We start from the raw sequence: 27,998 nt of genomic DNA, 5'->3' as shown, positions 1-27,998 counted from the left end.
TAGCATTTTGCTATACTTTTTATTTTAGTAAAATGAGAGTAAAGTAGGCACATGCAGTGCTAGTATCTAACGCTAATAAGATAAAGCAATTACTAACTTTACAGTGACTCAAAGCTCCATGTTTACATTCAGCAAGTCTAATCTATTATTTACTAAAAATATTACTGGCTAAAAATTGAATGTAAAAAGTCACTGCTTATGGCAGCACAAAGATATAACCACATGTTTGAAAATTACAAATATGCCAGACAGTTACAATGCTGAGCCAAACAGACCATGTTAATAAGGTAAATTCAGACACAGTTTGAGAAAATAATGAGTTTTCATTAGTATCTTAAATATATTAAACCTTGGCAAGTCAAATTTTCAATATTCCAGTTGCCTCTCATTTTGTCATAAAAGCATATCTATAACACCAATCTGAGTTAGATTAATTTGACTCAAGCATAGTAGAACTTAATATTAAAGCTCACACTACCCCAAAATATACTATTTCACACACATTGACAATCAACATTCAAATGCCAGTGTTTTTATATTGTCTTTTGGTCAAGTTTCTTTAAGCTTTCAAAGAATCACTTTTAGGCTTACAAAAAAAAATATCTGTCAAAATGTTCAATAAATATTACACAAGCTAGCAGCAAAATAGTCTGTTTTGTGCAAATAGTTTATCTTAAACTAACATTACTTGGTCCCAAGTTTTTGAACCAAGTTACTGAAACACTGTAGTTTTCAGTCAGAAATCTCCAATTGGAACCTTAAAGACTTGTACAGAATATACACATATAAAATTCTCTTCATGTGCAATAAAATAAGTGCTTTGTAGAAAGTTGTGGGCAATGTACAGTCTAAACCTCTATTAATTGAAATAGCACCATAACAAAGAACCTTAATAATACTGTCAAGTACACCTACTTTAGTAGTTTAATACAAGGCACAATACACTTGAAAATCTATTGCACTTTTAGAAAAAAACTGTCAACTCAAGACAATCTCAATGGTTTTTTAAAGTTACTGTATCCTATCCAGAAAAAAATCTCAAAGAAAGAGGCATTTTTAGTGATGAACAATCATTTTTGGCTGATTAAAATGACTATTATACAATGGAAACCTATACAACTAAAATACATGAAAACTGCACTGTACTGACCACCATGAATAATTAGTACACATAGCCAACATGTAAGATACAGGATTACAATTTGCCATTCTTAGATTTATGAAGTCTTAGACAAATGTAAGCCATTTTACATTTTAACAAAGCTGTAACAGAAAAATTTGATATGTAATAATAAAAGCCTGCTGCTGCACAATTCTTTCTGCTCATAATCTCTTGACCAAAAAACACAACACTAGCATGCATTAAAGACCAGAATTAGCAAGGCTGTAATGAGGTCTCATCCCTGTCAGAGTCAGTCATTCTTATATGTCATTTTTCTTTATGGCAGACATTAAATAAATAAAAACAAACTTTATATCCCAAATTCTTACCAGATCTCGAAACTTTTCCTATAGGAGTATGCCACCATTAAGTTACCAAAACATTAAATAAGAAATCTCTGTATTTATCTGTATTGAGAGTTTTCAAAAATATTAAGGTTATATTCATATATTCCATTTTAAAAATAGTTTTAAGGTTCTAAGTGCCAATCCAGGATAGAGTGAGCAAATCAGAACTTTAGTTTTGAATTGTCTGCCACATTACAAACTTTAAAAAAAGCTTCTATCATCAACTTTGCATACACCAAAATTTCTTATTCGGGCTATTGCCTAAAGTCTTTCACCATCATATTTAGCAATGAACTGACTGATTCCTGTTAAAATATCTACACTTGTGTGCCAAGGTTTGGTTGTGGTTGTAGCCCAAGTTCAATGAAATTTATTTTGTTAAAACAAATGTTATCTTGAAGATTACTGAGTCAACAGGACAACAAATAAGTAGTTTAAAGTTAAAAAGTCACAGTACATTAACAAATTATTATTCGCAGTCACAAATTTTAAGTGCAGTTTAGGAGGAACCAAGTATGCAGGGAGTTAATCCAAGGTACAATAAGTCTTTACATCAACTTTTGAACAGAGGTACAGGTTGTTGCTTTCATGTCTTGTGACTTTGAGCTCACATCAATTTTTAGAAGAATCACAGCTGGTAATGTACTGCAGGATCTTGAAGCTACACAATACAGTCTGGCTAAGTTACATGTGGTTTCCATATTAGCTATATGAACAGTTGACTTAGGCACAAATTCAATTGCCCCACCAGTCAACAGTCTGGGAGTTGTAATTTCCTCCATATCCATCATTATTGTAGAAACCTCCATAGCCACCTATTGAGAAAAGAAAAATTAAGTTAACTACTATTATCATCTTTTTTTCAACAGGGTTCACTATACAGTATTAATTTCCCTTTAAAATTGCTTTGAAAAGATCAGTAAAGATCAAGAAACACAAACAAACATAAAAAACTCTTGTAAAACAAAAATTTAACATTACCTCCACCAAATGCTCTGTTGTTGTGACTATTACCACCACTTCGGCTGCTACTGGCACGATTACTATTAAACCCAGAATTTACAGAACCACTGCTCTGACGATAATCTCTGGCACCAAATCCTCCACTGAATCGGCTATTGTAAGGAAAAACATTATGTATGATATCCAATCAAAATGTCAATCCATGTTCAAACTTCCTATTTCATTTAGAAAACTTGCTTCCCATTGGAAATTAAACCTATAACTGTATCTCCAAAAACCTCAGCAATGTAGAGCTGACACCTTGCACTGTAGCCTTTTCTACTTATTCTTTATCAAGGTATTTCTTAAAAACTATTTTAGGTTTGGGGATAGCAAACCTATAAAATAAAGCTTCATTTCCTGGAGACCATGAAAGTAGTCCTCTGACTCTACAAAAACCAGGTCCATATGTATACATAATAACAAACATGTAATAATTTAAAAATGAATAACTAAGATAACTTAGTTCTAAACAAATTGAAATAATAAAAAATTCAAACAATGTTTGATGTGGGAGTGATTTCTTATTAATAAAGAAACTGCCTAGACCCATTTGATAGGCCAGCCCTTAGGTAGGCGGAGTAAACAGAACGGAATGCTGGGAGAAAGAAGCTGAGTCAGGGAGTCGCCATGATTCTCCCACTCCAGACAGACGCAGGTTAAGATCATTCCTGGTAAGCCAGCTCGTGGGCTACACAGATTAATAGAAATGGGTTAGATCAATATGTAAAAGCTAGCCAATAAGAAACTGAAACTAATGGGTCAGGCAGTGTTTAAAAGAATACAGTTTCCGTGTAAATATTTTGGGTAAAGCTAGCCGGGTGGCGGGACACAGCCCACCGCTCGTATTTCAACAGAGTGGCTCCCAACGTGCTAATGAACTCCACGTAAAACCTGAGAGAGCTTAATTTTTATCACAGAAAAAAACAGAGTTTAACACAGCTTTTGGCTGTTTGTTGGTGGCTTGCTGTAGAGAGAGTTCCTGAATCAGCAACAGCAGCAGAAAAAAAGCTGCGTCATTTTAAAGTGTGACTTTCTGGGCTGTGCCACCAATGCGATCTCTGTCTGGATCCTGCGGGAGACAGAGCTTTTGAATGGAGCATTTGGAGTAATGTGCTACGGCTTGGTTGATGGTAATGTGGACTGTTGTGTGCCTGGAACTGTGTGTGGCTCAGGGGCACCAAATGGCTCTGAGGCAGGAGCTGCTCGGCTCCGCCATGATGAACTGTGCTGGTCTCAGGCAGGAACTACCATAATTACCATAAAAACAGCTCAGTTAAGGTTTAGACTGGGCAGGAAACAGGCTGTACCTTATTACCGTATTACCTGTACATGGTGCAACTTAAGTTTTTAAGAACTGCTTAACATTTTAAGAAATGCTCCTGGATAGTAAAAAAAAAATTACAGATTCACAATAATACAGATTCAGACATAAAAGACCACACTGTTGGATGAATGTACGTAGACTTGGGAGAGAGAAGAAAGAGAATATAGAAAATAAAGTTAATGTTTTTTTTTTTTTTAAAAAAGGTAAAGTCTTTAAAGAGACAGAGTACAGATAGTTAAGAGATTAAAAGAAATAAAGAAAAATAAGCCACGTAAAAATGGAAAATTCACAGAGAGTCTGGATTATGTACATTGTGTTTTCTTTAAAATTTTTGACTGTGAAGGAGCTAAGTACAGAGAGACATTTCATTCTATGGGCTGCCAAGTGGAACCAAAACGGATATCATGAGGGTATGACTTCAGAATTTGGGCCTAAGGATATGATGCTTTGGAAAGGGTCTTCTTTTGTTTTCACAGAGGACCAGACCCTGTGGATTGCATCTATCCCGATATGGTATGATAGACCACGACCTCCTGAAAAGTTCCTGTGAACACCATCAAAAAATTACTTTACTCAACTGGCAACTGAGATAAACCTGACACACAGGTTACACCCTAAATGATCTGATTAACAGCGCCCCCATTCAGCAGGAAGCAGTTTGGAGAGAAAAAACTGCGCCCATGTTCCCAAAATATTGTTTGTAAATGTTCTTTTACATTTAAAGGGGGAAATGATATAGGTATGAGTAATTTGCATTGGTGTGGATTTTACAGTCAATTTTGTTATATGTATATGTATTTCTGATCTTGATTAAGGTATTGTGATTGTGTAGTTCATTTAAAAATGTAATGTATAATTAAAAAATATAGGTTAATGGTTAATCATCAATAATAGTCAAGCTTGTAGTCATGTTAGTTAGATTTTCTAGATATATAGAGATACATTTCAGTTAGATAGACATTCTTCATATCTTTCAAAGCCTGCAGAATATGGCATTTAATGTTTTAATAACTTAGGACTTTTCATGACAATGAGACATATCTGCTCCTGGTGGCACCAATCTACTTCGAGAGGAAGATGGGCATCGAAGAGGATCCTTATGGAGTTGGATAGCCATTTGGGCAAGAAACTGCTCTTGCCTGGACTGTTGCATAAAATGGACACAGAGAACCCACAGAGAGAGGACTGCTGAACTTGCCTAAAGGTGAGACGGTCTTTTGGGGTTCATGACTCATGAAAGAGTCTGCGAGACATTCTGCAGGACACAGCAGATAGTGACTGAACTGTCTTTGAAATTTCCTGCTTCATGGAAATGTCTGCTGGATACTATGGGCCTGAAGGCTGAAGATGGATGCCCCAACCATACAAAAGAACTTTGGGTGACTGTCCAGGCAGCAAGATGTCTCTGTCATTTCTAGAGTTTTCTTATTTCTTGTTTACTTAGGTAATATTATATCCTTCTGGAGTCTTTGATGGAGTTGAAGAATGAATAGATAGTTATTGTTTTCCTTAGTTATGATAAAAGATAAAATAGATATAAATATTGTAACTGTAATTCTTGCTTGATAACTGTTTTGCTATATGTAATTTTACTATGTTAAAGTTAAAGCCTTTCTTTTTTGTTTAAACAGAAAAAGGGGAAATGATGTGGGAGTGATTTCTTATTAATAAAGAAACTGCCTAGACCCATTTGATAGGCCAGCCCTTAGGTAGGCGGAGTAAACAGAACGGAATGCTGGGAGAAAGAAGCTGAGTCAGGGAGTCGCCATGATTCTCCCACTCCAGACAGACGCAGGTTAAGATCATTCCTGGTAAGCCAGCTCGTGGGCTACACAGATTAATAGAAATGGGTTAGATCAATATGTAAAAGCTAGCCAATAAGAAACTGAAACTAATGGGTCAGGCAGTGTTTAAAAGAATACAGTTTCCGTGTAAATATTTTGGGTAAAGCTAGCCGGGTGGCGGGACACAGCCCACCGCTCGTATTTCAACAAATGTTTACCTTTTAGACCGTCCCCGACTGCTACCCTTGTAGTGGTGTTCATAGGCCATATTCTCCAACCAAGATGGCACTTCTTGTTTAGCCTCAACAAGGAGATCTAACAGATCTTTTGTGATGTTCAAATTCCTCTCATTGAAAAATGAGGTGGCAAGTCCTAAAAGTTAAAGAAAAAAAAAAGGTTTCCCTAATTGCAATAATTTCACTATTGCTCTTTCCCATACAGTTAAGTAACATAACATGATATTCTGCAATATAACTAAATATAAGTTGAAAGAAGTTTGTTAGGTGATAAAGTTTCTTCTTGTGTGTGTGTGTTTTTTTTTTAAATTAAGACTGGGTATTTTTTCATAGCCGTGGTTTGGCACCTAGTGTGTAGACCAGGTTGGCCTTGAATACACAGAGATATGCCTGACTTTTGCATCCTGACTGCTGGGATTAAAGGCACATGCCACTATACCCAGCTTTCAAGTTTCTTCTTTAAAAACTAATCAAGAATCTAGAATCTCTAACCTTTGAGATTTTTTACACTGGATTTGGAACCCAAGAATCCCTTGCCTCTGCTTTTCAAAGTACTGGTAAAAGACAGAGCAAGACCATGATTAAAAAAAGGAGCGGGGGGGGGGGGGGGGGCTGGAAATTTAGCTCAGTGGTAGAGGTTACCTAGCAAGAGCAGGGCCCAGAGTTCAGTCCTCAGCTCCAGGAGGGTGGACGGGATGACAATGGATGAATGGACCTAATATAAATAAAATAAACCTACCCTATTAAATCCTTCGTTAATATATCTATTTAAAGAAAAACGACTAATAAAATGGGTCCAAGCCTAATGATCTGAATTCAATCCCTGGAACCTACATAACAGAAAGAAAGAACTATCTCCCATAAGTTGGCCTCTGATCTTCACAAGTGTACTGTGACATGTACACAGATACAGACAAATAAATGTAAAGGGACTCAGTGATAAAGTACTTGAGACCCTATCTTCAGTCCCAAGACCTAGAGAAAGAAAAAACATTTTACCAAGGTTTCCTACACGTCCTGTACGGCCAATACGATGTACATATTCTTCAATATCACTTGGCAAATCAAAATTGATAACATGTTTCACATTTGAAATATCTAGACCTCTTGCTGCCACCTTAAAAAAAAACTTATTAAAATAAAGCAACATTCTGATTTAATAGTAAAATAATAATATAAAATTTACACACAGCTGTAGCCACTAGAATTGGCCTTCTCCCTGAGCGGAACTGGTGAAGAGCCTCCTCTCGATCTTTCTGTGATCTGTCTCCATGAATACTGGTACAAGCATATCCTTCTTGAAATAAGAAATTCTCCAAAGAATCAGCACCCTTCTTAGTCTCCACAAATACTAAAGTCAGTGAATCCTTCCCTGAAAAAGTAGATTTCATTTACTAAAACTTATTTATTTGATATCGCTGTGTATTGTAAAATTTAACAAGCGTAGTCATCTGGAAACGATTCCTTGATGAGAGGTCATGCATTCACACATATTATACAAAGCACACATGCTGGACAGGAGGATCTTGAAGGTGCAGTGAATAGTGTAGCTGAATTTTCAAGTTCCAGGTTTAGTCAGAGACTGCCTCAGAAAATAAAGAGTAAGATACCCACATGGAGGAACACACATACACAAATATACAGAAAAAGTGAGGCTATAAAGACTGGAAACTAAGAGGACACAAATCTAGACATTTTCATTTTATTAGAGTAATAGTCCTAATTTTACCTGTTGCATTTAAAAGATCAAGTAAAAATGACCGCTTGTCTAGTTCTTCGACCCAAACTACTTTCTGTGTGATGTTCTCAGAAGTAGAGCCTACCCTGCCTACAGCCAGAAAAATATATTCATCTAAAAAGTCACGAGCAAGCATCTGAAAATAAAAAGAAAAATGTAAGTTCTGAATTTAAATTCTTTAATATATAAATCACCATCATTTATTTATTTAAAAATAAAATTCTAACAAACAATACCTGTATTTCCTTAGGAAAAGTAGCGCTAAACATCATAGTGTGACGAATGCCTTTTGGTGGCATAGTGTCCTGTTCAACTATACGACGTATCTGAGGTTCAAATCCCATATCTAGCATCCTATCAGCTTCATCCAACACTAAGTATCTATTGACAAAAAATAGTTATGTTGAGAAGGCCACTGACTACATTAAACTATTGAGTAAATTATTCTCACAATTAATATAACATCTCAGGTCTTAAACATAGTAGTTTTCAATTTAAATATTAAGCATTATTTGTTAAAATGAACCTCAGTCAAAAGGGGAAAAATGAAAGAGAAGAAAAAAGGAGGAACAGAAAGTCAATTTCATTTGTTCAATCTTGTGATTTTGAAAAGTGACACAAAAAAAAACGCATTTAATCTATAACAAAATACAAGTAGAGGAATGGTTACATACATCTATTATTCCTAGAACTGAGATAAGAGCTAAGGCTAGAGAATTATACTGAGTTTTAGCCTGGGCCTGAGTGAGATCCTACATTATAAAACTAGTAATATTACTAAGTCTTACATAATGGATGAGTAAAATCACTATACTTCAACATTTACATGCAAGAATTTAAAAAGTCATACAAAGGAACCTTATTTCTTTTATCAAAATTAACATACTTGCAGAAGTCTAATCCAATTTTTCCTCTTTCCATCATATCCACTAGACGTCCTGGAGTGGCAACTAACAAATGGCATCCACGTTCTAAGTCCCGAATCTGCTGAACAGTATCAGCACCACCATACACTACACAAGGACGGACCCTAGACCGGTATGAAAACTATATGCAAAAAATTATTAGTCACAGAAACAATGAAATTAAGAAGAAAATTAAATCACTAAAGCTATGCTTACTTTTCTGGCTTCCTCATAGATCTGTAGAGCCAATTCTCTTGTTGGGGCTAATACCAAGGAGATTGGATACTGTTTGCGGCGACCATATCTTCCATTTTCCTAAGAGTCAAGTATAATTTTAGAGTCTAAGATCCAAAATTTTACCTTTCTAAAAAATTTTTTTCTGTGTATGAATGTTTTCTCTACATATATGTATATGTCTTGTGTGAGTACCTGATGTCTATTAAAGACAAAAGAACATAAACTGGAGTTATAGTCATTTGTGAGGAGCCAAGCACATACTCTTAACCAATGAGCCATATCTCCACCCATTACTTACGTATTTTTAAAGTTTATAGTGTCATTTGTAATTTAAGAATTACTTGAAAATAAAGTACATCTGGCAGCTCATAAATGTTTCCTATTTCAATCCAATGCCCGAGGGTACTGTATGCACATCCTTCATAGACATATGCAAACAAAACACCTATATACAAAAATAAAAATATCTTTATTTTTCCTAACAAAAATTTAAAGACTGTCACCTTCATAGCCTTCAAAGCCTCTCCTGGACCATCTGTATATATCTGACTGAGAATGGGTAGTAGAAATGCAGCCGTTTTCCCAGAACCTGTTCAGAAAACATTGTATTATTAATTTTGAATATTTAAGACAAGCTAAAGTACTAGGCATACTGGCTCATGCCTACATTCTCAGCAAGTGGTATACAGAGTCAGAATAATAATTTAATGTCAGTCTCATCTACATAGTGATTTTAAGGCAACACTGGACTACCTAAAGCCCTCTCAAAAGCCTATCAAGACACTCTGGAAGCAAGCAGATCTCTACGAATAAGGTCATCCTTGTTGACACAGTGAGACCTTGTGTAAAACAACAAAACCAAGCAAGTAATAATTTTAATGAAAATTTGTCTTATTTTTCAATTGGCTTACCTATACAGCAACAACCACAACAAATAGTTATCTAAATAAAGCAATAAGGAATAACTTTTTGGGGATGTGGAATGTGGGGAGCAGCTCTCTCTACACGGTCCTAGATGTCCTGAAACATTATATAAGGCTGACTGGCCTTATATTCACAGAGATCTACCTTGCTAGGATTAATGGGAAGCAAAATTTTTGGGGTGGCATTTTTAAGACTGTATTTCTACATGAAACAGTACTGGTTGTTTTGAAACTCACTGATAACCAATTGCCTCTGCCTTCCAAGGGATGGGATTAAAGGTTTATGCCACCACTGCCCAGTGCAAAAAAAAAATTTTTTTAAAGGATCAAGTGCTAAACTAAACTAAATAAATAAATGATTAGTTTTTAAAAAACATCACAGTGGGGACTGGAGAGATGGCTCAGCAGTTAAAAGCACTGACTGCTCTTCCAGAGATCCTGGGTTCAATTCTCAGTAACCACATGGTGGCTCATAACCATCTATAGTGAGATCTGGGTGCCCTCTTCTGTTCTGTCATTAAAGGTGTACATGCAGATAGATAACAAAAAAAAAACTCAAGAATGTCTTATCTCTAGTTAAATATGATGCAATTTGATTTAAAAAATATATCACAGTTGGGCAGCAGGGGCACACACCTATAATCCCAACACTCAAGAGGCAGAGGTGGGCAGATCTCTGTGAGTTCGGGGCCACCCTGGGCTATAGAATGAGTTATAGGACAGGCCCCAAAGGTATTGAGAAATACTCTGCCTCAAAAACAAGCAAACAAACAAACAAAAAACACAAAAAAACAAAACAAACATATCTACCAGATAACTTCAAATATGTCAAGATATAAATACTTGTATATACAAGTACACAGAAAATTTCGCTATTTCTACAGAAAATTTTGCTATTTCTATCTCAGGTGGTATCATTTTCTGATATAGGACAACATCCAATATGCTTCCTCAATACCCAAGAAGAAATGGGGTACCTTCTTAAGACATGTTTTTGTAACTTAAATTTCTTTTTAAATTGTTAATTTTGTATCTACTCTAACATTTAGCTCTTTTCCCGATACAACATTAGAAGGTTGACAACTAGATACAAGTTCCTAAATGTACCTTAAAAATACACCAGTAAAAATCTGTGGCATCCTTAAACTTACATAATAATAAGTGCTTAATCACAGGGGAGTGGAACTTTTTGAAAGGATTACAAGATTATGCAAGGCCGGGAGGTGGTGGCGCACGCCTTTAATCCCAGCACTCGGAAGGCAGAGGCAGGCAGAGACCAGCCTGGTCTACAGAGTTAGTTCCAGGGCAGGACCAAAGCCACAGAGAAACCCTGTCTCGAAAAACAAAACAAACAAACACAAACAAACAAACAAACAAGGTTATACAAGATGTTGTGTTACTGAGATGGGATTTAAGATTTCAAAAGCCTAGGCTAGGCTATTTCTCTCTGCTTGTGGACAGGATGTAGCAGCTCCCAATAACCTCTCCTGCAAGATGCCTCCATATCTGACATCATACTTGTTGCCTTAATGGACTAAGTAAGATTCACAATGTAAGTAAGTCATGGGTGTCTTTTCACAGCAATAGAAAAGTGACCAAGACCCAAAAGATGTACAGTTCCTAGCTATTTTTATCTATCCCGTACTTTAATATAGGACTTACCACTTTTAAAAGAATCCCAGAATTAAAGGCTTTTTGTTCTTTACAAAATAATCTTACCTGTTTGAGCACAAGCCATTAAGTCTCTTTTTTCTTTAATAATAGGAATAGCATGTTTTTGCACTGGAGTAGGACGAGTGTAACGTGTTAGTTCAATGTTTCCCATGATAATTTCTCCCATCTCAACATCACTGAACTGTCAAAGAAAGTACACCAAGCAAGTAATGTAAAAACACAAACTGGTTATTTGTTATGCTAATAAAGGGTAAATACTGTGTCCAGTTTAGAGTTGTTTTGATTTTTTTTCTTTTTTCCTTTTTTTTTTTTGGTTTTTCGAGACAGGGTTTCTCTGTGGTTTTGGAGCCTGTCCTGGAACTAGATCTGTAGACCAGGCTGGTCTTGAACTCCCAGAGATCCGCCTGCCTCTGCTTCCCGAGGGCTGGGATTAAAGGCGTGTGCCATCACCGCCCGGCTGAGTTGTTTTGATTCTTAATTAATAGTATGTTTCTAAGAAACAGATTCTGTCACTGAGAAAAACTATGTTTTTTGATGTTTGATACATTTCCTCTATCACTAGTACTTATAATAGTAACTATTATGACATTATTATACGAGTTATCTAAGAGTCAGACAAAGGCCTATAGAAATGGTTTAGCACTCGCTGTTCTTGCAGAGGACCTGGGACCATTCCCAGAACAGACACAATGCCTCATAACCATCTATAACTTCAGTTCCAGGGATCAAATGCTTTTTGCTTGCCACCAACACCAGGCACACACATGGCACAAATACACGTACAGGCAAAATATTTAAATACATAAGCTACTTTTTAAAGTATATGCCTCAAATCTCAGCACTTGGGAATCTGAGACAAAAGCATTGTGGTTCCAGGAGAGCCAAGGCTACACAGTGAGGCCCTGTCTTAGAAAAATAAAAAATAAAAAATAAAAAAAAAAAAAAGGAATACCAGAAAACAAGTAATCTAAAAGGGAAAATTGGGGATAACTGGGCTTCTTACGAAGTGTGGGAATACAGAAGAAAAGTAAAGTCACAAGGTAACATAGTAACAATCTACAAGAAAAAAAACCATAAAGCAACTAATTCAGTGTATAAATATGCATAAGTTTTAATTTATTCTTCTCATCCAAAGATCTCCGAGATAAAGACCACCTAACAAGAGCCTGCCCTGACTTTTTTCTTTCTGTTTCCTTCAAAAACACCAAACTCAAACAAACAAAAACACAGAACCACAATAACCAGAGATTAATAGAAATGGGTTAATCAAGATGTGAGAGTTAGCCAGTAAGAGGCTAGAGCTCATGGGCCAAGCAGTGTTTAAAAGAATACAGTTTCTGTGTTATTATTTCAGGGCATAAGTTAGACAGGCGTGCGGCAGCCGGGCAGCAGGAAAGCAGGCCCACAGCTCTTCACTACACCAGACCTGAGAAACTCTCTTTTCAGTTTGTTGGCATGGTCTGTACAAAAGCCACCCAAAGCACACAGCCTACTGGTATTCCCCTTAGTTACGCCAAAGAGGTGGACGCTAAGTCTCTACTGCTGAAAACACCATGCACTTCAGACCAAGCTTCTGAGAACCCTGAGCTGTTATTTTCTCCTCCCTGAGGAGCTTTTTTTTTTTTTTTAATGATACTAGAAGGCACCATGCAAGGTTCCTGAGAAGGGTAGCAATCAACAGTCCCACCCAGTTATGATGCCTATGAACCACACCAATGACTAGCATGGCACAATAACCCATTGAGTCCAATACTGGCATGCATATTTTGGTTCTATAATTAGACTTAAGACTGAAGACTGAAGAGAGAACCCAAGCCTGGTACTGAAATTCTACCTAACTAATCAGTCCTAGAGAAATCATAGTTATTGGAGGAGACACTACAACCACTACTTTACTGAACCACAATACCTAAAAATAAATCTGGAAATATTTACACTTACACCCACAAGATAATTATAGACTCCACCCCTCACCAAAGAAACTTCTCTTTACAACAGATGGTGACTCCTATAGGAAACCAAATTTAATCCAAATGCAGTGTTGTGGAGACCAGTTCTAATGGATACATTTACAAGACTCAGGCACTCAAGAGCTCAGAAAACATTGCCTAAGATGGGGCATAAATTGAAAGAGTCAAGACGGGCGGTGGTGGTGCACGCCTTTAATCCCAGCACTTGGGAGGCAGAGGCAGGCGGATCTCTGTGAGTTCCGAGACCAGCCTGGTCTACAAGAGCTAGTTCCAGGACAGGCTCCAAAACCACAGAGAAACCCTGTCTTGAAAAACCAAAAAAAAAAAAAAAGAAAGAGTCAGAGGATCAGGAAGTTTGTTGTGAGATTTGTCTCCTAGGAATGTCAGAAGATACACCAGTCAAGTCTCACCAACGTGACTGCCTAAACAGAAACTCAACAACGACACCATACTAAATTGGAAGGAGAAAACCCCACAAAACCTTAACTCTACACAAAAAACTACAGGGAACTGAGTAAAGATGGAAGTGGGAGAAGTGGGAAAGTGAACATCAACCGGTTGTCCAATGTTAAACAGCATTGAAAACTTGTAATAACTAATAATATGAACTCAAAAGGTAATATTTAGCAATATATATATGCATATACATATATTCATGCAGTAACAATGAAAAAAGAAGCCACAGATTTTAAGGAGTATAGGGTTTGGAGTGAGGAAAGGGAAGAAACTATAATCTCAAGAATAAACCAAGGTCAAACAAGGACTGCTGAGAACAGTCAGCAGGTAAAAGTACTTGCTGCCATCCAAGTTTTAAGAAGCTACTCCCAGAAGTTGTCCTCTGATCTGTACATGTATTTGCTGTGATTATTATATACTTTGAACAAATATAAAATTAACAGTCAAACAAAAGAACTTACATTTTCAATATGAGGAGGACAGTTACTTCCAGTTGCCTCTACTGGTATATCGTCATATTTCTCAAAGTTAATCCCAGTGTTTCCACCAGAAAAAAGTTCTCTGAAATCAGATGATTATTATATATTTAAAAAAGTGTTAGGATTAAAACTATGGGTTTCAATACCAAGTATAATTAGCTAATTTAATTATTTCTGAGATTTTATTTTTCATTTTGTATATGTATGTGTGTTTCTGTGTAGGCACATACACATGACTCAAATGCCTGAAGCCAGAGGCACTGGATACCCTGTAACAGAAGGTACAAGAAATTGTGAGTTGTCTGACATGGGTGCTAGGAACCAAACTCAGGTCCTCTGCGAGAAACACACATTTTACTCTCTCAACATTTTTTCAACCTCATATTAAATATTTTTAAAATTTGTTCTTGTTTTGAGACAGAGATCACAAAAAGTCATGCTTGTATGTACCAGGCACAAATATAATATCTAACATTTTAAAAACTTACTGCTCTAAGCGTTCACTTGGTGGAAGTGGTTTTGACCAATCATCTTCATCTGTTTTGTCACCCCAACGACTATGAACACTTCTATCAAATTTGCCATATCCAGTTCGATCACGACCTCCAATACCATCATAGTCACTTCGACCATGATCATCAAACCTGAGGAGCAAAATAATTAGATTGTATCACTAAAAATACCATTCTTCTAGAATATTAGTTTAACTGAATGCAACAAATACATCAACAATTTAACCCTGATCCATTTACCAAACAACATCTTTTAAATACCTTCTTACAGACAGCAGATTGGCCTCAGCTTTGCAGACCCTTTTACCTCTGCCTCACATATGTTCAGCTGAAAGATTTGCACCATGCTCCTGTGATGGTCATGAACAACATCTGGAACTAACTAAAAGATCAAGCTGCTAGGCACATCTGTGAGGAATTTTTAGTTAAATAAACCATGTGAAGTTTGAAGACCACCTTTAATCTGGACCTTTATAAAGGACAAGGAAGTAAGTTTTTGCTCTTTGCCTTCTAGGCCTTGCTTCATTGTATTAGTGCCTACTTCAAGATTCTGACATTTGCTAAGACCATCTGAGACATCTAGTTTCAAGTAGTAAAACAACTTTTGGAAACTTTCTGCTTGGAGACAACCATTGTTAGACTATTTGGACCAAATCCATGTCACTCTAGTAAATTATCAGCTAGGCAGGTAGATAGAAAGACAGACAGACAGATACAAGGTAGAGACAAGAGAGTGAATCATTCTATCAGTTCTGGTTCAAAAGAGAACTCAGATCCTGGCAAGTTGATTCTTATACATTTTTTTGCCATTACAATTCTTAACCATTACTGGATGGTGGTGGTACATACCTTTAACCCAAACACTCAAGAGACAGAGGCAGGAGGATCTTTGTTGTTTGAGGATGCCTCGTCTACAGAGTGAGTTCCAGGATAGCAATACATATAGAGAAATACTGTGTCAAAAAAACAAACAAATCAAAACACAACAACAAAATCTTTTTTTTCAATTTATTTATTACAAACACAACATTCTGTCTCCATGTATTCCAGAATAGAGCATCAGATCTCATTATAAATGGCAGTGAGTCACCATTTGTTGCTGGGAACTCAAGACACCTGGAAAAAGCAGTCAATGCTCTTAACCTCTAAGCTATCTCTCCAATCCCAGAATAAAGATTCTTAACCAGCACTTTATATACACCAGTAAAGAATTTACCTTCCCCTGGATCCAATTCCACGGTCACTGAAATAATTGGGCTTTCCTCTGGAATCACGAGATCCAAAACTGCTGTAGGCATCTTTATCTTTACAACTCCACCCAGAACAGTCTTTATCATAGACTCCTTAGGAAAATAAAACAAAAAACAATCAACAAATGAGTCTCTTCCAAAATATTGTATTCTTCATGGCCATGGATTTCTAAATAGCTGGTACCTAGTACCGTGATAGTGGATACCCACAAACAGAATTTCAACAGATTTTTGTTTGTTTTTTGAGACAGGGTTTCTCTGTAGCTTTGGAGCCCGTCCTGGCTAGGCTCTTAGACCAGGCTGGCCTCAAACTCACAGAGATCCACCTGTCTCTGCTTCCCAAGTGCTGGGATTAAAGGCGTGAGCCACCACCGCCTGGCTCAAATTTTTTAATACTTTAGCAATCATAAAAAATTACAGTAAGAAGTACCTTGAACTGTGATAATGTGCTGCCAAGTGTGCTAGAAAATGCTTTTATCACCTACCACTTGTGATACTGAGATTGAAGTCACTCTGAGATATATAGTAAGAGCCTGTCTACAACCAAAAAAGGGGCTATAGATGTAGCTCAGTCACAGACTCTTTGAAGCAAGTATAAAAGAAACCCTAGATCCAATCTTGATAAAGTATTATTACTTTTAGATTTCCCTGAGGATATAAGTTCAGATTATGCCTAGAATGATCAAGGTTCTGGGTTCAAAACTCATTAGCATTATAGAAAAGAAATACAGCAGCTAAGAGAAATAATCAGCTTTTGAATGTTATCATTATATTAGCATCACTACAGGTTAAATTTACTTTATTAGTCTGTATAATACAGAGACATCAAACACAAGTTACCGTGGGTTAGTTTGGTTTGCTAATGTAAACTAACTTAGTAAGATCCCTATCTGCCATTCTTGAAACTCTGGGTTCAATTCCTAGACATAAAACTACCTGTAATAACAAATCTGTAACTTCTCAGCACTTGTGAAGAAGAGGCAGGAGTGTAGCTACAAATTTGTTGCCAATCTGCTTAACAAAACAGGAAGATTGCTCAAAACAAAACTCCAACCTAACTTGCCGGGCGGTGGTGGCGCACGCCTTTAATCCCAGCACTCTGGAGGCAGAGGCAGGCGGATCTCTGTGAGTTCAAGGCCAGCCTGGTCTACAAGAGCTAGTGCCAGGACAGGCTCCAAAAAGCTACAGAGAAACCCTGTCTCGAAAAACTTAAAAAAAAAAAACAAAAAACAAAAAACCTCCAACCTACTTACAATAAAACTCTAAAATGAGAGGTATTACAGACTATGTTAGCTTCTTCTTCTTTTTTTCCAAGACAGACTTTCTGTTTAACAGTCCAGACTGTCCTGGAACTCTCTATGCAGACCAGGCAGGTTTCAACTATGTTAGCTTCTTAGCTATGTCTCATACATACATAATTACTTGACAAATACTGCTTAAGTTGTTTTATGTATATAATACTTGGCATCAACATTTTTCTTTCTTTCTGAATCTAAGTCTGTGTTCACATGGTCTAGGGTAGCCTCAATTCACTATGTCACTGAGGCTGGCTTTGAAATTCTCATCTTCCAACCTCTACCTCAAGATGAAGGTCACATTCAGTTTGATCCATAATTTGTATGTAGAATGACTCCAAAGAGATGGAGTAACAAGAATAATAAGATCGATCATTAGAATGATATTTAAATTCATTTTAATAATTGTTTGATATTTAGAAGTTATGTTATCTATCTACTATATGTAAAAATTTTGAACACACAGTTGACTAAAGTTTTATAGCAAAGGAAAAAAGGGCTCTAAGAGTACTTGCCCAGAAAGTGCAGTCATTCTCTAGAAAACACACCCCACTATCCACACACCTAACTACAATCAGGTAGCTAAAGATTTCTTCTATCAATGTAAGTCCTCAAATACTGTCACTTCTTTTGAAGAACTTCTGAAATGTAATTCCAAGCATACATCTCAGCATATACACAGTGGAAGTTATTGGCCAGGAAAAAAATGAATGGTATGCCACTATATGCATTTCTCAGTGTTTTATCTCTCAAACCTCCACCTCTATATTACATCTTCCCTTATAGTTTCCTTTTCTTAAAAAAAAAATTCAGATTACTGGGTGAAGAAATATTCAAAATATCACCCACAAAAATATTTTCAATCTATACTCCAATATTACAAAACTACTAGGACATACAATGTTTTAATTAATTTATTTTTATTTTATGAGTGTTTTACCTATAAGTGTATATGTATACCATATGTGTGTCTCGTCATAGAATTCATAAAAAGGGTATTAGATCACGTGGAACTGGAAGTGGAGACAGCTGTGAGCCACCATTTGAGTGCTAGGACTCATTTCAGTGTTGATGGTTCTTTGTTCTTAACCATGAATCCATCTTTCCAGTACCTCTAAATTTTTCAATATAGAAGTTAGATATAGACATAGAATTATTACACCACATAGCATTCAAAATACCTTTTCAAAGAGAAGCTGTGTTGGTAGAAATTTATATTAGTAAAGTAAACTATATAAAACATATTCTTAGTCTAATAATCAGTCTTTAGTCATACTGTCAAAGTAACAAGAAAATGTCCATTATTCCACATTTGTAAAGTTATAAAATGCTAAAGATACATAGTATTAGGGTTTTTTTGTTTTGTTTAGTTTGAGACAGGGTTTCTCTGTAGCTTTGGAGCCTATCCTGGAACTAACTCTTGTAGACCAGGCTGGCTTTGAACTCAGAGATCTGCCTGCCTCTGCCTCCCGAGTGCTGGGATTAAGGCGTGTGTCACCATCACCCGGCTAGTTGTTGTTGTTGTTGTTCTTCTTCTTTTTTAAAATAAGACTTATTTATTTATTATGTATGCTCTGCCAGCAGACCAGAAGATGGCACCAGATCTCATTACAGTTGGTTGTAAGCCACCATATCGTTGCTGAGAATTGAAATCATGACCTTTGGAAGAGCAGCCAATGTTTGAACCACTGAGTCATCTCTATAACCCATTATTAGTTCTTAAAGACAGAACAAACATAAAAAGGAAAATAGTCTTTCTTTATTTTTGTATGAGATGTATATACCACAGACCAGAGTATAAGCACCAGTTGATTTTTGCTGCTGAACCATCTTACTGGCTTCAAGCTCTAACTTCTTTGTTTGTGGTTTTGAGACAGGGTTTCTCTGTGTAACAGCTCTGGCTGTCCTGGAATTCTCTATGTAGACCAGGTTAACCTCAAACTCAGATAGCCATTTGCCTGCCTCTGCTTCCTACTAGGATTAAGTTGTATCCACCACCAATACCTAAAATCTCACTTCTAAAAATCAAAAGTTAATCTACAAATTTGCTACAACATACCTTTAGATGTATCTCTGTTCCTTAAATGAGGAGGTACATAGCGCCCTTCTAAAAAGGAAAATGTAAAACTGTAACATTGTTTTTTTCCAGAAATTTACCAAATTGTCAAGGACCAGGAATCATGCTTTTTTTCCCCATCAAAAATTATTGTCTCCTATTAGAAAATATACAAAAGCCAGAACTTAATGAATGAAATTAACGTTTCAATTTGAAGGTTTATAAATAGTCAAAATCATAGCCTAGGGTTGAGGAAAGCAACCAACCAATGAAGAGGATGACAACCATTATCTGATGGACTACATTATATATTCATCCTGTTTTTAAGGTAAATACTTAAACTCCATTTACACAATGAACCTGATAATAGTTTTAAATGGTAACTATGGTTTGACATTAACCAGACTAAAGTTGATATAACAGTATATCAACTGTTAACTGCTGCCAAATAATCACCACCTTCCAGTTAACTCCAAATACATCTTCAAAAGCATCCCCTCTTCTTCTTCTTCTTCTTTTTTTTTTTTTTAGACAGGGATTTCTCTGAGTAGCTTTGGAGTCTATCCTGGAACTTGTTCTGTAGACCTGTTTTTAGTAAAGTAGTGGTCTTAGAATCTCCTCCATTAATTATGATTTTTCTAGGAATGATTAATTAGCTAGAATTTCAAGAAATATTTAATGGAGGCTGGCTTGCAGTTTTAGAGGTTCAGTCCATTATCATCATGTTGGAGAGCACGGTAGCATGCAGGCAGACATGGTGCTGGAGAGGTACTGGAGATTTCAACATATGGATCCACAGGTAGCAGAAGTGAAAGTTATACTAGACCTTGTTTTAGCATCTGAGACCTCAAAGCTCACCCTGAAGGGCACACATCCTAATAGGGACACTCCCTATGGATCTATGTGGACCATATTTCAAACCACTATAGAAATCAAATACAAAAACCTTTTCAAATGGAGGGTGTGTTAGCCAGGCAGTGATAGCACACACCTTTAATCCCGTCACTGGAGAGACAGAGACAGGTGGATCTCTATGAGCTTGATGCCAGCCTGGTCTACAGAGTACTGCGTTCCAGAACAGCCAAGGCTACACAGAGAAAGCATGTCGTGAAAGAGAGGGGAAAAAATTAGCTGTTATAAACCCAAAAGAACTTTTATCTTTTTCTGATTTTCGAAACAGGGTTTCTCTGTGTAACAGTCTCAGCTGTCCTGGATCTTGCTCTGTAGACCAGGTTGGCCTTGAACTCAGAGATCCACTTGCCTCTGCCTCCCAAGTGCTGGGATTAAGGGTGCATCACAACCACCCAGCAAGAACCTCCATCTTTACCATGTGCCATGGTAGTACCAAAAAAATTGAGAATAATAAATTAATGTTAAAGAACATACTCCATGCTAGGAAAAGCATGACAGCTAGGGAGACAAAAAGACCTTGAGAAAAAATGACCATACCCAAACAACCAGCTCCACTGCCTTTTTCTTAATATTTTAGTGCCACTAACCTCCATCTCTATAATTCTATCTAGTTCCCTTCTCTAAAAAATATTTCAAATTACTATTTCAACAAAATTTCCAAAGTATCACCCCCAAAAATATTTAAAATTTTAAATCTATACTCCCATATCACAAAACTACTAAGACATATATGGTTTAATACATTTATTTTATGTCTGAGTGTTTTGCCTAATTTTTTATGCCTGTGAGTGTATGTATACCATGTTGTGCCTAGCCAACAGAATTCATAAAGGGTGTCAGATTCCGTGGAACTACAGGTGCAGAAAAAGCAGCTCTCGTCTGTCTCAAGATAACAATGACAGTATTTTACATCACAAATCTCCCCTATTTGTCCAAACAACCATTATAAAATTTGTTTCTGTGAAATATCTTTAATTGCTCAAAATGTAAATTGGGACAATAAAACTAGGTAAGCTGATAGGGATTTCTTCTCTGATACAGATATAAATAATTTGCATTGGTGTGGATTTTAAGGTCAATTTTGTTATATGTATATGTGTTTCTGCTCTTGATTAAGGTATTGTGATTGTGTAGTGCATTTAAAAATGTATAATTAGAAAATTTAGGTTGCTAATCATTGATAATAGTAAAGCTTGTAGTCATGTTAGTTAGATTTTCTAGATATACAGAGATATATTTCAGTTAGATAGACATTCTTCATATCTTTCAAAGACTGCAGAATATGGCATTTAATGTCTTGATAATTTAAGATTTTTCATGATAATGAGACACGTCTGCTCCTGGCAGCACCAATTTACTTCAAGAGGAAGATGGGCATCAAAGAGGTTCCTTATGGAGTTTGATAGCCATTTGGGAAAGATACTTCTCTTGCCTGGACTGTTGTATAAACTGGACACAAAAAACCCACAGAAAGAGGACTGCTGAACTTGCCTAAAGGTGAGATGATCCTTCAAGGGTTCCTGATCTATGAAAGAGTCTGTGAGACATTCTGTAGGACACAGCAGAAAGTGACTGAACTGTCTGTGGAATTTCCTGCTTCATGGAAACGTCTGCTGGATACTATGGGCCTAAAGGCTGAAGATGGATGCCCCAAAGGTACAAAAGAACTTTGGGTGACTGTCCAGACAGTGAGATGTCTCTGTCATTTCTAGAGTTTTGGAAGTTGCTTATTTCTTGTTTACTTAGGTAATATTATATCCTTCTGGAGTCTTTGATGGAGTTGCAGAATGGATATAGTTTTCCTTAGTTATGATAAAGAAAAAATAGATATAAATATTGTAACTGTAATTCTTGCTTTATAACTGTTTTGTTATATGTAATTTTACTATGTTAAAGTTAAAGCCTTCCTCTTTGTTTAAACAGAAAAAGGGGAAATGATGGACGAGGGTCATCTGTCGATGTGTTGATTTCATTGGTTAATAAAGAAACTGCCTTGGTGCTTTGATAAGAAAGAAAATTAGGTAGATGGAGTAAACAGAACAGGATGATGGGTGAAAGGCAATGAGACAGAGGCCATAGCTCTCCTCTCCAAGATGGATACAGGTTAAGATCCTTCCTGGTAAACCACCACCTCATGGTGCTACACCAATTATTAGAAATGGGTTAATTAAGATGTGAGAGTTAGCCAATAAGAGGCTAGAGCTAATGGGCCAAGCAGTGTTTAAAAGAATACAGTTTCCGTGTAATTATTTTGGGTAAAGCTAGCTAATGGCTGGGAGCTGGAAGGTGGGAAGTGCGGCCCGTTGCTCCTTACTACACTTTTCAGGGCTGGTTATTTTTACAGTTTACCAGTTCTGTATAACTCTAAGTAGAGTAATTTCTATACCATGTTATATGGATACGCATGTTAATTCTGTAACAGTACCTCCTGTATTTGTTGAAACAGAAAATAAAAATTAAATCAAAATAGTTAACCAGAATGTTAGCAGTAATTCAGAAAAAAAAAATCTATTATTTAAATTTTTTTACTTACTGTTCTCAGTACTTCCACCTCCACTCTGATTATCCGAGGAGTTGAGATCAAGACCAGCAAACTGAAAAATAAATAGTTATGGTTCACAAGTTAGCAAATCAAAGAAAAAGCAGGTTTTACAAGTTAACAAAAATAACATAAAATAGGTTAGATACCACCAAAAGTTACAAAACAGAAAATTTAAAACTCCAAGTCAGCTGAGTGGTGATGTAGCACACGTTTAATGCCAGCACTTGGGAGGCAGAGGCAGGAGGACCACTCTGAGTTCAAGGCCAGCTTGGTCTACACTGTGAGTTCCTATACCAGGCTACCCAGAGAAACTCTGTCTCAAAAATTAAAAACTCTAAGTATTATGCTGTAATATTTACTTAATTGCCTTTCAAACACTTAAGAGTATTTTTAGGGACCTGGAGCTCAGTGGTTAAGAGTACCTAAAGCTCTTAAAGACCCAGGTTCAGTTCCCAGTACCCTAATTGTAATTCATAACCATCTGAAACTCCAGCCCCAGGGTTCTGATGCCCCATTTTGATTTCCTCAGGCTCCTGCATGTATTTAGTACACACACATACACACAAACATATTGAATAAATACGTTGCAAGACAGGGTTTCTGTGTGTAACAGCCCTGGCTGTTCTGGAACTCACTCTGTATATCAGGCTGGCCTTAAACTTACAGATATCTGTCGGACTCTGTCTCCTTAGAACTGGAATTAAAGGTGTGCACCATAACCACCTGGATGTATGTTGTTCTTGTTTTTTTTCTTTTTCGTTTCATAATAGATTTCTTTCTAAAGGGTAAAACACTCATCCAATTTAAATACAAGTCCAACAGAACCGCTGTCAGTCATCCATGATGCAGTCTAGCATTCTCAGAGTTCTCCTGATGAGGAAGAAGGCTCTGAAACTTTATTATATACATCCTTCTTATCTGCAATGTAATCTACAATTTCTTGTGGACACATTAACTTCTCTGGATCTACATCAGGAATTTCAAATCCAAATTCATCTTCTATGGCCATAATAATCTCCACATGGGACAAACTGTCTAAGCCCAGGGCCCTCATAAAATGAAAATTTACCAAGAGCTTTTTGGGTCAATCTTGCTATAGAGTTTTACGACATACAACACTCGGTCCTTAATTCACTCTAACGTCAAAGGGGTTCGCCACTGTACTGGCTGCACAAGTGTGTGACCCTTCCAGGCACCTGCATGAGGGCGAGGGTGGGCTGCAGAGCCCTGGACCTCCTCCAGGTTCCCTCAGGGCAGACCGTAGTGCTGAGTGGCCGGGGCAAGGCCAGTGTGAGAAGCCTGGGCAGACAGAAAGGACACGCTAACCCAGAATGCACTGCCATATGTTTTTTTTAAAAAAGGTGCTTTTGGGGGCTGGAGAGATGGCTCAGCTGCTCTTCCAGAAGCCCCATAGTTTAATTTCCAGAACCCATATGGCTACTCACAGCCATTTTTAACTCCAAACTCAGATGATTAAACCATACATCCTAGTTTCCTAGGACATTCAAAGTACATGCCAGGAAAACACCCACACAAATAAAACAATAAATTCTGTAAGAGAAAATGCTTGCCAGGTAGTGGTGGCTCAGGCCTTTAATCCCAGTACTTGGGAGGCAGAGGCAGGCAGATCTCTGTAAATTCAAGGCCAGCCTGGTCTACAGACCTAGTGCCAAGACAGCTGCAAAGCTACAGGGAAACTCTATCTCCAAAAAAAAAAAAAAAAAAAAAAGAGAAAAGAAAAAAGAAAAAAAGGAGGGAAGGAGAGAAAGAAAGAAAGAGTGAGAGAATGCTTTTTAGGTAATGAGAATGAGGATTACTACCATGTACACTACAAAGTGCAGGCAGAGGTGGGCACAATTATTTTAATCCTAGCACTCAGAAGGCAGAGGCAGGCAGATCGAGTGTGAGGCCATCCTGGTCTACAGAATGAGTTCCAGAGAAACTGGCTCAAAAACTCAAAAAAAAGTAAGAAAAAGAAAAAAGAGGGGTGACTTACACACCACAAAGGGAATACCCTTCTTTGAACTTAATAATACACGTCAATGCAAGTAACAGAACATAGTATAAACAATAACTTAAGAAAAAGAGTTCAGAGTCGGGCGATGGTGGCGCACGCCTTTAATCCCAGCACTCGGCAGGCAGAGGCAGGTGGATTTCTGCGAGTTCGAGGCCAGCCTGGTCTACAAGAGCAAGTTCCAGGACAGGCTCCAAAAAGCTACGAAGAAACCATGTCTCAAAAATCCAAAAAAGAAAAAAAAAAAAGAAAAGAAAAGAAAGAAAGAGAATTCATTAGTTTAAAACAGATGAATTAGAAGCAAGAGAAAAACTCCTAAATCACCAAACTAAAAGTCAGTATCCTCAACAGACAAAGACTAGCCTGACATTGGGTTTTGATCCTACTGCACGTACGGGCTTTGTGGGAGCCTGGTCTGTTTGGATGCTCACCTTCCTGGGCCTGGACGGAGGGGGGAGGACCTTGGACATCCACAGGGCAGGGAACCCTGACTGCTCTATGGACTGGAGAGGGAAGGGAAGGGGGATAGGGGAGCAGGAGGGAAATGGGAGGAGGTGGAAATTTTAAATTAAATAATAAAAAAAAGACACTTAAAAAAAAAAAAAAAGACTAGCCTGATAGTGTTTTATCTTTAGATATACATAAAGGAAAAAGGGAATGGAATTCACAAAATTTTCTTCTGAGCTCTATACCTCCCCATGGTGTGGCATGCAATAGGTACACTGACCATGAATAATAAAACTGTATCTTCATTTCTTAGTAACTCAAAATTTAGTGACGAGTAAGACTGAAGAGACAGCTAAGCAGTTAGAAACACTCTGTACTCTTAAAGAAGACTTAAGCTGGGGCTGGAGAGGTGGCTCAGAGGTTAAGAGCACTGACTGCTCTTCCAGAGGTCCTGAGTTCAATTCCCAGCAACCACATGGTGGCTCACAACCATCTATAATGAGATCTGGTGCCCTCTTCTGGCATGCGGGCATACATGGAAGCTGAACACTGTGTACACAATAAATACATCTTTTTAAAAAAAAAAAAAAAAAAAAAGAAGACTTAAGCTCCATTAATCAAATCTGGGGCACCATCTCTGTAATTTCATTTCCAGAATATATGACAATTTCTTCTGGAGTTCAAGGGTAAACATGCACACACCTGATGCACAAACATACGCGTAAACATGCATACACATAAGATAAATATCAATCTTTTTTTAAAATTAGGCATATGTAAGTGCTAGGTTTTAACTTTAAGTTTTAAGGGAAAAAAATCTAAATGCATATATTAAGACATGATCCTGTAATTCCTTTATAACACAAAAGAGCTATTTCTATTTTGTGATAAATTCCTAAGCGTAAGCAATGTTAGCACACACCAGAGTATGAATTTAATACTTGATACTTTTCAGGTATATCATCAAGGCATAAGTTAAGTTAGAGATGTTTGGTTACTGAGCTAACGAGTACATGTATTACTTTTTCATCTGTACCCTTCTTATAAAGACAGAAGGCAAGACACTAAAATATAGGGTATTTTGTTTTCTAGTACATTCTGTATTCATTACCAAAGGCAATTTAGGCAATTCAGGTGTTCATTTCCCAAATTTAACGTTAACAAAAGATATTTCTTGAACATTTATGTCTCTGTACTGAGTTCAAATTAACCTCACTGATAATTAGTAAATTACTGTCAGCTGTGTTTGAAAATATTCTTTTAATCCCAATTACTTACAAGGCTTCAGCTGAACACCACCGGACTACTTAGTCTTGATTCAAAATAAAAGGTAACAACTGTTCTGGGGCCCAAGTTTAAAAGAAAAGCAGTTGTTCAATGAGTATACAACTAGGCCATATAATCACCACAAACGTTAAAAAACTTTCTTTTAAGGTGGGAGGGCGTCAGGTTTTATCAGTTTAAACTGTTTAGGTAACCTAAGAGATGCTCTACCTATGGGACAGAAATTCAGTAGGAGAAATCAAGGAGGCTTTTTGATACACAGTCCTCTCTGCCGTTCTAAACATATCACAAGGAACGGTATTCCGTGTAACGATGACTTTGATCGAAAATAATTTTTCTACTAGCAAAAAGAAAATAAAACCTCTCTTCTGCCTAACAAAGACAAGGCAATATTTAAGCACTTTGTTGTCTGACCTTGGGAGTAAGTACTTTTAAGAAAAAAAAATTAAATAGCCCACTGGTCTCAATTATCTGCCTATCTACATGCACCGACTGGGGGGGGGGGAAGGCTAAATTTTAATCATCTTTCAACAAAATCCAACCTCCATTGTTTGCAGGCCACTATCAAGAGAACTACACCACAGCCATACTTTAATCTCTTATGCTCTCGTGTATTCCTTTCGGTTTTCCTGCGTCACAAGACTCAGCAAACGAGCCCCGTTTTGCCTACATATCAATCCGCGGGAAAGAGGCTGGGGGAGGGTGGGAGCCTCGCGGAATAATATTATAAGAATCTAAATACGAGCCTTCTCCTTCTCAAGTAGTAATCCCCATTGGTCCGATACAATATTACAGCCCTGCGGCGCCTATGGATATTACAATAGGTGGCCGCCATTTCCTCCATCAAATTCCCCAAACCTCCAACCAAATTACGTGGCATCAGTACTTTTATCAATTTACAGACATTATTAGCCCACAAACATTAGGTATCAAGGCCACTCAATTTGAACACGTCTTCAAAGAAAGAATTATAGAGAAAAACTAGGTCCTTTTAACTCACTCACTGCCAAACACAAGCTGCAGAAACTTCCGTTCGCAAATACAAACGCCGCCATTACGCGAGGCCTTTGAACTAATTTGTAACGTCATTGTTATGGCCCTTTTCTCGCTCACGCCATTTTATCAGTTTAATTTCGTTTCTATCAGATTTTTAATCAGACGCCACAGTCCAATACGGAGAAACCAAACGAATGGAAACGGTTTTTTTCAGTACTGCGTCACAAGCAATGTCAGACCAGAAGAGAGAAAGGGGGAAGGGTGTCACATATAGATTCAACTCACTTGCTGGTCCAGGTCGGCTGTATTTCCCACCACCACATGACTCATCGCGGAAAAAGAACTGAACACCCTACCACTCACGCAGTAGGTAACTCAACTATGACTTCGCTCGGTGAACTCAAACGTTTAAGTATACAGCTTACGCAGACACCCAAACGTTTGGGCGGC

General features: G+C 37.2%; 1 protein-coding gene across 5 annotated transcripts; it reads right to left on the bottom strand.

The window, feature by feature from the left end:
* LOC121437305 (ATP-dependent RNA helicase DDX3Y) lies at window positions 1–27,998 on the bottom strand. 5 transcript variants are annotated; one of them, XM_041637163.1, is made up of 17 exons: window positions 27,834–27,998; window positions 22,799–22,859; window positions 19,357–19,404; window positions 15,969–16,095; window positions 14,729–14,884; window positions 14,223–14,322; window positions 11,381–11,516; window positions 9,242–9,327; window positions 8,718–8,816; window positions 8,483–8,643; window positions 7,833–7,977; window positions 7,588–7,732; window positions 7,049–7,230; window positions 6,858–6,975; window positions 5,841–5,994; window positions 2,491–2,624; window positions 1–2,324 (listed from the first exon to the last, which is right to left on the bottom strand). In XM_041637163.1, exons 1-17 carry the CDS (start codon window positions 27,876–27,878, stop codon window positions 2,245–2,247), a joined length of 1,977 nt encoding a protein of 658 aa, XP_041493097.1. In that variant the 5' UTR covers window positions 27,879–27,998; the 3' UTR covers window positions 1–2,244. The 5 variants fall into 5 exon arrangements, with proteins under 5 accessions (XP_041493097.1, XP_041493096.1, XP_041493098.1 ...); XM_041637162.1 differs by lacking the exon at window positions 27,834–27,998 and adding an exon at window positions 27,557–27,721; XM_041637164.1 differs by lacking the exons at window positions 6,858–6,975; window positions 27,834–27,998 and adding exons at window positions 6,501–6,573; window positions 27,557–27,719.

Source organism: Microtus oregoni, unplaced genomic scaffold (genome assembly GCF_018167655.1).
Source record: "Microtus oregoni isolate MIOR12 unplaced genomic scaffold, Mior012 000051F_ref0000332, whole genome shotgun sequence".
Lineage (NCBI taxonomy): Eukaryota > Metazoa > Chordata > Mammalia > Rodentia > Cricetidae > Microtus > Microtus oregoni.
Note: the sequence above shows the minus strand (reverse complement) of the source record. Positions and strands in the feature narration are given on the sequence as shown.